General features: G+C 41.8%; 1 protein-coding gene and 1 non-coding gene across 2 annotated transcripts; one reads left to right on the forward strand and one right to left on the reverse strand.

Moving 5' to 3' along the window:
- Positions 1–4407: 4407 nt before the first annotated feature.
- Positions 4408–12185, reverse strand: glb1 (galactosidase, beta 1). Its single transcript, XM_039000038.1, has 16 exons — positions 12095–12185; positions 10914–11083; positions 10463–10613; positions 10195–10255; positions 10005–10099; positions 9639–9819; positions 9139–9197; positions 8780–8901; positions 8551–8591; positions 8097–8209; positions 7827–7901; positions 7148–7237; positions 6912–7025; positions 6444–6575; positions 5916–6155; positions 4408–5509 (listed from the first exon to the last, which is right to left on the reverse strand). Exons 1-16 carry the CDS (start codon positions 12146–12148, stop codon positions 5255–5257), a joined length of 1953 nt encoding a protein of 650 aa, XP_038855966.1. The 5' UTR covers positions 12149–12185; the 3' UTR covers positions 4408–5254.
- trnat-agu lies at positions 7641–7714 on the forward strand. Its single transcript has one exon. It is a non-coding gene; the product is annotated as a tRNA-Thr (tRNA).
- Positions 12186–12259: the final 74 nt, after the last annotated feature.

The raw sequence follows: 12259 nt of genomic DNA on the forward strand, positions 1-12259 counted from the left end.
AGACCGAAGACCATGAACAATACATTATTTGAAACAGGTGTGTTAGTGCTGGGTTTAAACAAAAGCCTTCACACTCAATAGCTCTCTGACTGTAGCTGGAGACCCCTGATTTATCTAATATGAACCCAAAAAAGTTGTAGTTGAAAAACTTTTTTGACCAGGATGAGAGAACAATATTGTGTCATGTGTGTGATATGAGGTATGTGTTGTTTTGTAAATAAATACTTTTAATAAAATGAACCCATTTTTCTGGAGACAGACATGCCCCAGCTCCTGTTGATTGCCTGAATCTGAAGAAGACTGTTTTGATTTCATGTGGAGGAGAACATACTGCCGTTCTGACAAAGGTTGTATATCTGTCTGACATAATTACACTTTTCCCTATCATTTGAACTAAATGTTGTTTGGACCATACAATATGTCTACATTTTATGTGTATTTATTTAAATGGGTGTCTCAATGTTGTAGTTTTTTGTTCCCTGGAAATTCGTATTGAAACGTCCTCATTAACGTAGAGGAAAACACTATGATAACTGTCTGGGTTGATTTTGTTCTAGGGAGGTGTGGTGTTCACATTTGGCTCAGGCCGCTATGGACAGCTTGGACACAACTCTCTCCGAGATGAACTACGACCTCGAGTGGTGGGGCAACTCTGGGGGTCAAAGGTGACCCAGATAGCCTATGGAAGGTAGGTTACACTTATTAGACATGATCTGGAATTGACAAAATGTTGTGATACAACAAAAATTGATGTAGGACTGTTTTGGTTATTTTCATCTTAGCATAAGACCTTTTTAGAATTCATTGTTGATTTGAGAAATGTTTTCTATGTCCGTTTGCCACATTAGACACCACACATTAGTATTTGTGGGGCCTTCCAATAAGATCTACTCATTTGGGTGCGGAGAACAGCTGGGAAATGGAGTAAAGATTGATCAGTCTGTGCCCCTTCCAGTACAACTGCCAGGTAAAACATTCATTTATCGTATAACATTACCCAGAGTACACGCATTTTCATAACAGATCGATCTTGAATAAACGTCAACTCAACAAAATGCTTATTTCAATACTCAACTAAAATAACATGAGGTAAAACATGAAATAACATTAACTTGATCATCAACTATTTTTGTCAACATTTCAGACCAGATTGATGACCAGAAAATTGAACACATGTTTGCTGGAGGAAACCATTCCTTTGCATTGTGCACTCTTGGTCAGGTATGGACACAATTCGGGTTTGAAACAATGAGTTAGCAAAACAGGACATAGTTTGTCCTTTGTACTTAACATTGCTGTGATACGTTGCATCACATTGTCATCTTCCCAGGAGTCTGAAGAAAGGTCAATCTCAGGTCAAGTGACACAACAAGCATTAGATTAAGAAATCATTGACAAATGGATCTCGGAATGTGATTCAAAATCATGGGGAAAAGTACAGAAGTAAGTATGATATAAGTAACTATCATTTACCGTTGTTGTTATTTCCTTATTTTGTTTATGTACGGTCACATACTGAACTGAAAGATTACTCAAACTTGTAATTGCAGGGAAATCACAAAAATGTTTTCTTCTGCATCATGTTTAAATGGGAGCTTTCTTGATAAAAGGTAACAGTATTTAATATTGGTTCAAATACATGATTGTCTTATGTTTGAAATATTACATTATTGAAGAATACTGATTTAAATATGGCCTAGATATTGACAATTATTTATTGGTTTTATTAGTTGTGACAAACATTTCCAAACCTCACCTAAACAGTCTGGCCTGGATTTTTCACTCGTCCAAGGCGCATTCCGGAAGCTGGCGAAAAAGGACAAAGTTTTGACTGAGGTATTTTGTGAATATATATATATAAATTGATATGTAATCGTATTCTGACATGTATCGTTGATTGCACATTGAATTGCTGAAATACTTCTAAATTGTTGTCATTATCATTTGAACGAGGGACGATTCACACACCTCTTTCATTGAACTAGGTTGAAGCTATTGTCCAGCACACACTACTTCCCTCCCTGTATGAGGAGCCCATTGGAGTGGAGGGCTTGAGGGTTTACCTGGTTCTCCCTGAGCTCCTGAGGGTCAGATCTCACCGAACCCCTCTTTTACGCTGCTGCTACTCTCTGTTCATCATATATGCATAGTCACTTTAACTATACATTCATGTACATACTACCTCAATTGGCCCGACCAACCAGTGCTTGGCTAACCGGGCTATCTGCATTGTGTCCCACCACCTGCCAACCCCTCTTTTTACACTACTGCTACTCTCTGTTCATCATATATGCATAGTCACTTTAACCATATCTACATGTACATGCTACCTTAATCAGTCTGACTAACCGGTGTCTGTATATAGCCTCGCTACTGTTATTTTCAAATGTCTTTTTACTGTTGTTTTATTTCTTTACTTATCTCCACACACCTACACACACACACACATACTTTTTTTCTCGCACTATTGGTTAGAGCCTGTAAGTAAGCATTTCACTGTAAGGTCTACACTTGTTGTATTCGGCACAAGTGAGAAATAAACTTTGATTTGATTTGCTGCTATCCTCAGACTGCACCCCGACAAGCTGCAGGTCCTCGGTAATGTTGCCGTCCATTTAAAATGTTTAAAGTGTGTCACCCCAAACTCAATTAATCAACAATAACGTAGTCGTAAATCTGTTTGTGCTGTTCTTTTGTCCTTGTTCATTCGCTGTCTGGCAGATTTAGACTAGGCAAAACCAGTGATTATTTTTATTGAGTGTGGTATTCCTGGGCTAAAACTAAATGTGTACACTCTCGTGTTGCCCCTGGAATGATTGTGAAGTAGACCAAATTCTATACCCCCACAAAATAGTTTGAGAAAGTAATCTGTGTGTTATGTCCTGTAGGTGACTGCTGGTCCTCATTGAAGTCATCTGTCATAACCAAGCACATTGGGGTGTGGAAGAAGGCCCTGTCTGTGATTTTGACAAGGAAACATATTCTACGCACCTGTGACCCAAGGATCAAACACCACACCATTTCCCCCCCGATGTTCACAACATGGACATCTATTTATTTATGATACACATTGAATAGCACATTTCAATTCAGTGTGCAATTAATGGAGTAGCGGTCTAACCCCGGGGTCTCAAGTGCAGCTGGGCGCCATTTCACAGGGAAAACTGCCCTATTGTTGCACGCAGCTAGCTATTAGGATGTTACTCCTTCTCCTCTTTTCCGTGGATGGATTCCAATAGCTCCTAAGAGAGCTTTGGGCCCTGTGGCCGCTCACAGCCTTGATCTCTCTGGCCTCCAGACCTGCATCAGAGAGCTCCTGGATGGTAGTCATCTTGATGCAGTGGTTGGTATACCTACGGGATGTGCCGGCCTCCTAGAGAGAGCGAGCGAGCGATTAATAATAACAATATGACAATGATTCTATTCATGTTTATCCTATTCATATGACTGTATAGCAGCCAAGCTATTTGAACAAAATGTTATACCTTGCACATACGGGGCAGCATTGATGAAAGCGTGTTGAGTCCCATTGGCTCTGTGGTATACCACAATGTTGTCATTGGATAGCTTTCGTCTGGCTAACAATGGGAATTCCAAATCACCCGTTGTATAAAACTATATAATATATGGCGGAAATGTCACCTAGCCTATCAGAGGGCAAGATGGAGCCTATTAGACAAGTTGCCTAGGGGTTGATTTGGGATTCATGGTGAACATGTTCTGAAACCTAGCTAAAATTTTGTTTTGATACATTGATTTGACAAGTAGTTTGAATGGTGTTAAGTGTCTATTGCTTCAACATATTGAGGGCATTTCCCCCCAAACTAGAACACTGTGTATGAAGGAGAGTACCATGCTGGGCATCCCAACATCGTCACATTCTGGGAGGTGTTTGAGGAACTGACAGAGGATCAAAAGAAAGCATTCCTGTGTAAGTATGGAACATTTTCATTGTAACAGATGAACCAATAACGTAGGCTACTAAGAATAAAGTTCTGTTCTGTCATTCACTGCCCTCTCCCGTTTACCACCTTTGCCCCTTCAGTGTTCCTGACTGGCTGTGATCGTGTGCCCATCCTGGGTATGAACCAGATCAGGATGAGGGTCGAAACCCTTCTCAACTCCTCCCAACAGCATTTCCCAGAGGCGCTGACCTGTCGCTCTCTGTTGCAGCTGCCCATCTACCCCTCCAAAGAGACACTACAGAGCAGGCTTATAGAGGCTGTTGGCCACAACAGAGGCTTCTGGAATGAATAATGGGTGTATAATGTTGCTGCTGTATATACTCCTCTCCTGTGTTCATATTTTCATTGTTCCATAGTTGGGTTTAAGATTTGGATTGTTTTAATGTAGGGTTGTATTTCAAATCCTAACTTGAGATCTGTACGGTACTCTGACATTATCATATTGCATTCACCAAATTTTATTAAAACATTTATAAATCAAAAAGTACAACATGGTTTGTGCCTGCACATTAAACACATTAACAAAATGATAACAACCAAGATACAAGGAAATCCCAAAGTATTTGAAATAATCTAATTGTTAAAAGGAAGCATATCAGGTTTTCAGTTGAACACAAGCACTATTCATTTACAAGACCCACCAAATGGTTCATTACAGAAATCAATGAAAACATAATATCCCTGCAGTTAGGTGGCACACAATAAGGCACAGATCATTTGGCACACATCCTTCTCAACCATGTTCCCCAATTCACAATATAGGGCAGGAGTTAACTCAAGGCGCTCTATAGCGAAGCGCACTATAAGATACTTTTAAAGGTAATTTACACTTGAGCCGGCATTTACCATGAATGTGATCTGTGAACATCGGGGAAAATGCCTTTAAAAAGGGGCATTGTCGGCTGCATAGTGCCCCGACATAAAATGAAAACCAGCAGTACTATGGACCTCCAGGCTCATGATTTGAGCACCACTGGCCTCAACTTATATTTAGAGTACTACTCAAGTTCATAGCACTTCTAAATGACTCATTTTCCTTGGTGAACTTGATTCAATTTCCCTAAATATATACATACTGTTCAAATGACTCATACTAAAATACCCTTGAATACAGATCCTTGTGTAAACAAAGCCTACATGATTTAAGACACTGAATTGTCAAAGAGGTAATATGAGAGGTACAGCCACCTGTGATTAAATTACAAACATTACTCTTTGATTTTATAAAGGTCAGTGCAAATAGATCACTTCCAGATAAATACAGTAAGTGCATTTGTCATCAGTGCTCATCATAAGAGATCCTCTTTATGGAACAGCGCCCTCTGGTGTTTGTGGTCAGACTTAACCGTGGCGTTCAGGACCGGGGTGTTGGCGAACTCCACAGTACATGGCCCGGGGGTGCATGGGTCCCCCTCCAGCTCTAGGACGGTCACATTGTTGGGCGCGGCCGTGCTCAGGATGCTAGCGGGCACGTACAAAGTGATTTGTGGGCCGCGAGCGGGCCAGTAGCGGCCCAGGTTGAAACCGTTGATCCACACCTGGCCCTAGTGATTAAAACAAAACAAAGGAAAAGCATTTTTAAAAAGTTTAGAAATAACATAGGTGTTCAGGACTCTGTAGTGTCAGGGACCATGAACAAATATGCTGCACCAGGGTATATGAAACTAACGTGGTTCAGTAAACCACACTTATGTGATGAGTACCCTTGCCTGAGATCTGAAGAGGTGTGTCTAAGGCTAATGTCTAGGCTTTAGCTCAGAGGGCTAACACACCAGTCTTGTCATCGCACAGAAGACACAGATCAGTTACATTAGCTATAAGGTAATTTGCAGTTGACTAGTCAGTCACATCTATAAAAGGTAATTTGCAGTTGGGGTGCCTGCTCAGGAACAACATACAGTACAGTTCAATAAACAATTAAAATCTCCTTAAAAAAAGGTAAAACCTCACCTTTCTCCAGTCAGGGAACTGGATGTAGGTGTCCTGGGGCAGGTCTGGGATGCCGTCCGGGATGACAAAGGTGCCCCCATAGAAGGAGGGGATGGAGAGGGGAGAAGGTGGTGGGGTGCCAGCTTCCCTGGAGCCCATCCCCCAGAGAAGACCCTGGCTAACAGCCTGGTCGATGCTGAGGCTGTAGACTTCCCAGCCGGTGAGGATGTCGGCCCCCAATGTCAGGTTAGACACCAGGCCCTGTGTAGAGAGAGTGGGAGAGAGTCAAAACATCATAGTTGTGTATGTGTGCATAGGACACTTAGGGTTGGTTTCCCAGACTCAAATTAATACTAATGGTGGACTAAATAGCAGGTTCAATTAAAATTCTACTAAATGCTTCTTAGTCTAGAACTTTGCTTAGTCTATTTCCAGGAAACAAGCCCATAATGTTCAGTGGGACCGAATAATGTTATGTAGAATTAAGTAGCTAATGGAAGGGTGCTAGTTAAATGTTTACTCGGGAGCCAGCTTTAAATAACCTCTTGCCTTAAAGTCGTTGATGTCTTTCCCATAGTTGACTCTGCCCATATTCTCCACCAGTATGTCCACCTGACTCCCAGCCTTCCCAGTCACGTTGATGGTCAGGGCCTTGTCCCTCTCTAGGATCCCAACAGCAACCTAATGACAGACATTTTCCTTTTTTGAAGAACCTGAAGACTTTTCTCTCGTCCTCTTTTGAGATAATAATCTAATTCAGTCTGACTTTGTATGAATGACAGTGATCACCAACCCTGGTTCTGGAAAACTACATGGTGTGCAGATCTCGGTTCCAGTCCAGCACTACAACACAGATTTCACTAAACAAAGTCTAAATTGGGTGTTCTAGTGCAGATGGGACAAGAACCTGTCCTCCTTGGACAAGGATTTGTGACCTGTGACCATTGTTGAGCACCAACATGTTAACTTGTTGGTGCAAACCAAATGAATTGCAGGGGAAGTTGAGGACTAACTCACCCCGTCGACTGATACATATGCCCGGTCGTGGACTCCATTCAGTGGTGAGGACAGAGGGGTGAGCTTACTGCAGTCCACAGGCAGCTTGGTCTGATAGAGGACGAACCCAAACGGCTTTTTGGAGAGAAAACAAAATAAACGGAGTAAAGCCTCTCAGCCATTTTGGCTTATAACAACCATAGCTGCTTATACTTAGTGTAGAAAAGGACAGACAGACATTGAGCTTGTGGACGTACTTGGTTCATCTCAATGAAGGTCAACGGGTAGACGCTTTTGACAGGACCGGAGAAGGATAGTATATCTAGAGCATCGACTACTGTGTGGAGCTGAGGAGGCAGAAAGAAACGCATTCTGTTGGAATCTACTGGATTCTATTCTACACTGTGTACACTCCATGCTCAATCAACACAAGAGAAAAAAATAGAAAATATCCATTTGCTTTTAGAGTATTATGACATGCCTATGATATATATATAATAAACACTTAACCAGCACTTACACTTGACCCCCCCACCCTCCACTAGCTCGGACTCTACTGAAAAATGTACTTTCTATGCCTGTGATATGTGGTTGTCCCACCTAGCTATCTTAAGATGAATGCACTAACTAAGTCTCTCTGGATAAGATCTGCTTAATGACTAAAATGTTAAAATGTAAATATTGCAACACTTCTCCGCACTGTGTGCCATGTGTCAACAAGGTCAGGTGAAGGTAAAGTCATTTCTACCCGGCGCTGTGGCTTAGTTGGTTAAAGCGCCTGTCTAGTAAACAGGAGATCCTGAGTTCGAATCTCAGCAGTGCCTTTTTTTTAGCATTTCATTGTACTGTGTACACTTATCTTTGATCTGTGCACATGACAAATAAACGTCGATAAAAGTGCTAACTCAAATGTTTAAATGTCTGAAGATGAGCGACCTTCTTCATTGGCACAGCTCCGTAGGCATATTTAGGTGTTGATGGAAGCACGGGTCCCTCTGGTATCTTCCGATACTGTTGGGGGAAAATACAAGTGGATATGACATCATTAGGTGATCATTTGTAAAACTGACCATTTTCCTTTAAATTACAAACTTATAAGAAGTCAGGGTACTAAAATGCTGACCGTAGAAACTTTTGCTATAAAAAAGTCACAAGAAAGCATAATCTAATCAAACATGTTGTATGTACGACAACTCTGTTACCAACCAGTTTGATGACATCCTGGATGGCAAAATATTTGTCAGTGAGGTCTCCTGCCTCAGTGAGAGGGGCGTCATAGTCATAACTAGTAGGCTGGGGGGCATAGGGGGTATTGGCACCTGAGAATATTAAGAGAAAAACAATTGATTTTATACAACGAGTGGGTCTAATCCTGAACGCTGATTGGCTAAAACCGCATTCCAGCCGGTGTATATTCGACAAGTTACCACCGGCTAAATCTATGACGTTAAAATGCCTATTTACTCTGTTCCATCTGACTTGACTTTGTCTCGGGCCTAACGACACCCGTGCCAATACATCCTCCAAACACCGGCTTCTTGGGCATTATCACTTAAATAAACTAATCTTCACACCATGGCCAAACCCAAATAAAGTGAACTAGATTGGGTTCTGCAATAGAGCAATAGAGAATATGGGAGCATTGAATAATTTTACTCACCATTCCAGTATCCGAAATTGGTTCCTCCAATAAACATGTATCTGCACAGAGGTTTATAACTTGTCAATAGTTGAAAAATCCTCTGTGCCTTTTTGATGTTAAATGTTTCATGTGTGATGATGTCAACACATATTCCTATCAATCATTGTTGATTGGTGATAGAATTATGACTATTATCCAATCAATTCATCTCTCCGTCTATATCCAATATCCATCCACCACAACTCACAGATTAACGCTGGCGCCAATGGCGAGGATCTCGTTGAGGGACTTGGCAACGATGGCGGTGGACACTGTAGAGTGATGCTCTCCCCAGTGGTCCAGCCAGCCAGTGTAGAACTCCGAGTTCACCTGCAACACAGGATACAGTCAGCACTATCTGGCTATGCTAGAGAGGACAGAAGTGTGTTGGACTTTTACCACTAACATCTAATGACATGTAGTTATGGTTTGTGTGCGTCTGTAAGTTGTTGTTCATATGTATAAGTTTGTATCTGGAGTAGAGAAATAAAAATAATATAAAATAAAAAAAATAAAAAAAAATATATATATATACAAAAATAAACATCTACTGACAAACATGCTTACCAAGGGTCCATGGGGCTCTGCCTGTCTCTGTGCATCAAATGCAGCAGACACATTCCCACCTGTTAAACAAATACAAATGCACAGGCAGACACACGCAAAGACAGACACAGTTGTTGAACAATTCTGCATACGATGGTAAAACACACCCGTCATAGATTTCTAAGGCGCAATGAGTCAACACGTCTGTTTTGGCAAACAAAGGAAATAGGATAGGTTAGACGTCACATGAATCGACAACCACCCAGATCTAAGACAGACAGATACCATACCAACTGAACACTTCTATTATTCTTCAAATTATCCCTGTTCCATTTAGTAAGTAACTATCCCAGGCATTTCACAGACAATGTATCACCATTGACCTTTGTTGTGTATATTTTGATCTGCATCAGTTCCCTCTTGACACCGATCTAATGTCAGTTTTGCCATTTCCCTATTATCAGTATGGTAGTGATTTTGGGAATATACATTTTTTCTAGATCTGTGCCCCAGAAGCCTACCTGGGCCAAAGTCCACAGTGGCGTAGAGACCCTGCAGAGAGCCACACTTGAGGTACCCGGCACCGGCCCCGTCTGTGGTGAACAGCACCACGTCGTTCCCCAGGTGGGAGCGGAACAGACTGGTCAGGTGACGCAGGTAGTTGTAGTCACAGGCAAAGTAGCTGCCGTACTCATTCTCCACCTAAGAGGGAGAAGGAGAGGGGAGGGAGAGGGGAGAGAGAGATGGGCTCTTGTTGAGGAGATGAGAGGCAATGTTTGACAAACAGTCTTTTTGAATTGTAGAGTTTTAAGGCACAATATGAAGTTACCCAAACTTTGAATCCCCAATAAATGTTTTATTAATCATTGAATATCAACATGGCTCACCTGAACAGTGATGATTGGGCCACCGTTCTGATAAAGGAATGGCTTCAACATTGGCAGTAGTTTGCCCATCCACTTGTCAACAGCCGCAATGTAATCTGAAAGAAATGGATTTAGGTGTCATAAAAACACAATTCTTATATTGTAATACTAATGGAATCCATTGCAGTCTCATCTGATGGTCAATACACACCTGGGTCTGAGGAACGCAGGACAATGTCTTTCTTGTGGAGCAGCCAGGCAGGCAACCCCCCCTAAAGACCAGGTCAAGAAATGGGCAAATTATCACACAGTCCGTCAAGAAACAAACACACTGCGGATGTCGAAGTGCCGTTACTACATTGTGATTGATCGTCTTCCGAAAACAACTTGGAATACAGGCACAATTTGCCAACATTATTACACATCATATCATCAACAGGTATATTTATCATAAAACAATTGTTTAGTCATTCTCTCACCATATCCCACTCTCCACAGATGTAGGGCCCAGGCCTCAGTACAACCAGCAGACCAATGTCTTGGGCCAACTGCAGGAAGTGTTCTAGATCCCTGTCCCCACTGAAGTTGTACTGATCCGGGGAGGGCTCGTGGAAATTCCAGGGGACGTACCTGGAATGTCAAATGGACAATGATGTACTAATTAAGTCCATACCACTGAATGGTAAATCATAGCTCTTTCTCAGGTTTAAGGCACGACGAAGGAATTCTGTCGGGTTATCAACATTTGGAGGTTATGTGATTAAATGGCTCTTTGAATTACTTTGATCAACGTCAATCCTATGTACCAACGGGCCACTGAAGGCAGTTTGCAAAATCGTCACTGGCTTTGATACTCTGATTGGCATCAGCGATTGGATCGTCTCTAACCATTTTTTTATTACAACAAGTCGTCAGGCTAAGTCTACATACGTCTGAATGGCGTTCAGTCCGGCCATATACATCTTGAGTAGCCTGTCTTTCCAGTAGGCCCTGGGGATCCTGTTGTAGTGGATGCTACCGGAGATGTAGCGGAACTCCTCCCCATCCTTACGGAAGCAGTCGTTCTTGTAGTCCACACTGAAGGTCTGCGGCACACCAAGCTGAAAGAGATTTCAACAGAGTAAGAGTCACATACCGTCATTTTAAATCTTGCTGAGCCATGCGGTCAGTGTGCTGTTTTTTTATGGCTACAGCAAACTGACTTTAGCGAAATAGTTGTCTGAGTGGCCGCATCTTGAGAGCAACTGATAGAATTGAATTGCAGTCATGCAACTGTTCTGTTACAGGTTCAGCTTTTTATGGTGAAGGGATGATTTATCAGGTGACGGTACAAGGTTGGCAACAACAACGTGACTGCCAATCGTTGCCCCCTAGTTAAGTGCCGTTGCTGGGTGTATAAAATGAAAAGGCCTACATCTCGATGAAAATGAATACAGAGAGCAAAAGAGGCCATTGTAATGCACATTTACGTTATTAATTGATATGGATTGCAGTAGATCAACCACAGACAGAAGAGTTAACCCAGACACGTCACAGGGGCTATAAAGCTGAAGCATCCGTTTAGAACGTTCTCACCACCAAATATATGGTACTGAGAGGAAGTCCAGTCGGGGCGGTGTGAAACTTGGCCGACATTCTGCTTTCTTTTTCTGTTGCCAAAACTACAATCTGTTACGATGTTTTATAGACTTGACGCTTTTCCAAAGTTGAAAAGCCCTACTTCTCGATTAAAATGAATACAGAGGGGAAAGAGGTCATTCTAATATTAATTTAAGTTATTAATTTCTATGGTTTGCAGTAGATCAACTGTGGTAGTTCATGTCAATTAAGCAGAGTTTGAAATGCTGCTAGTTAACTACTTTAAAAGCAATCAACACAGATATGCTAAATCAGTGCACTAGAGGGCAAATGGTTCAAGGAACCTGCGATTAGTTCCAAGTTATAGGCTAATCTAAACATCATTCAACTTTTAAGTGCATTCCAAAAGGAGGCTTGAATTCCGACTAGTTAGCTTGCTATCTGTGAGCTGTATGAAACAATAACATGCATGTTCTCTTTTCCAACTAATTCAGTCTAAGCTACTACGAAATGAACCATGTAAGAGTACTTACTGTACTTGCAAAGAGGGAACACAGTAGCACAACTCCAACCCTTGAGCAAGCCATGTCTGATTGACTGAACTTCAACAGATGAGATGCGGAAGTTGGATATTGTCATGTGATGTCTGTTATGACAGTACTAACGCCTTACCGGTAGGCGGCAGTCTCATAGAATGC

Source organism: Salvelinus namaycush, chromosome 8 (assembly GCF_016432855.1).
Source record: "Salvelinus namaycush isolate Seneca chromosome 8, SaNama_1.0, whole genome shotgun sequence".
Classification (NCBI taxonomy): domain Eukaryota; kingdom Metazoa; phylum Chordata; class Actinopteri; order Salmoniformes; family Salmonidae; genus Salvelinus; species Salvelinus namaycush.

What these genes read in the sequence shown, in the direction of transcription:
- glb1 (XM_039000038.1), bottom strand. Translation starts at nt 12,148, where the DNA reads ATGGCTTGCTCAAGGGTTGGAGTTGTGCTACTGTGTTCCCTCTTTGCA. An exon ending in CAGAGCCCCATGGACCCTTG is followed by an intron (nt 8,902 to 9,138) that starts GTAAGCATGTTT and finishes CCTGTGTTGCAG; the next exon opens with GTGAACTCGGAGTTCTACAC. An exon ending in TCCAGGATGTCATCAAACTG is followed by an intron (nt 7,902 to 8,096) that starts GTTGGTAACAGA and finishes TTCCCCCAACAG; the next exon opens with TATCGGAAGATACCAGAGGG.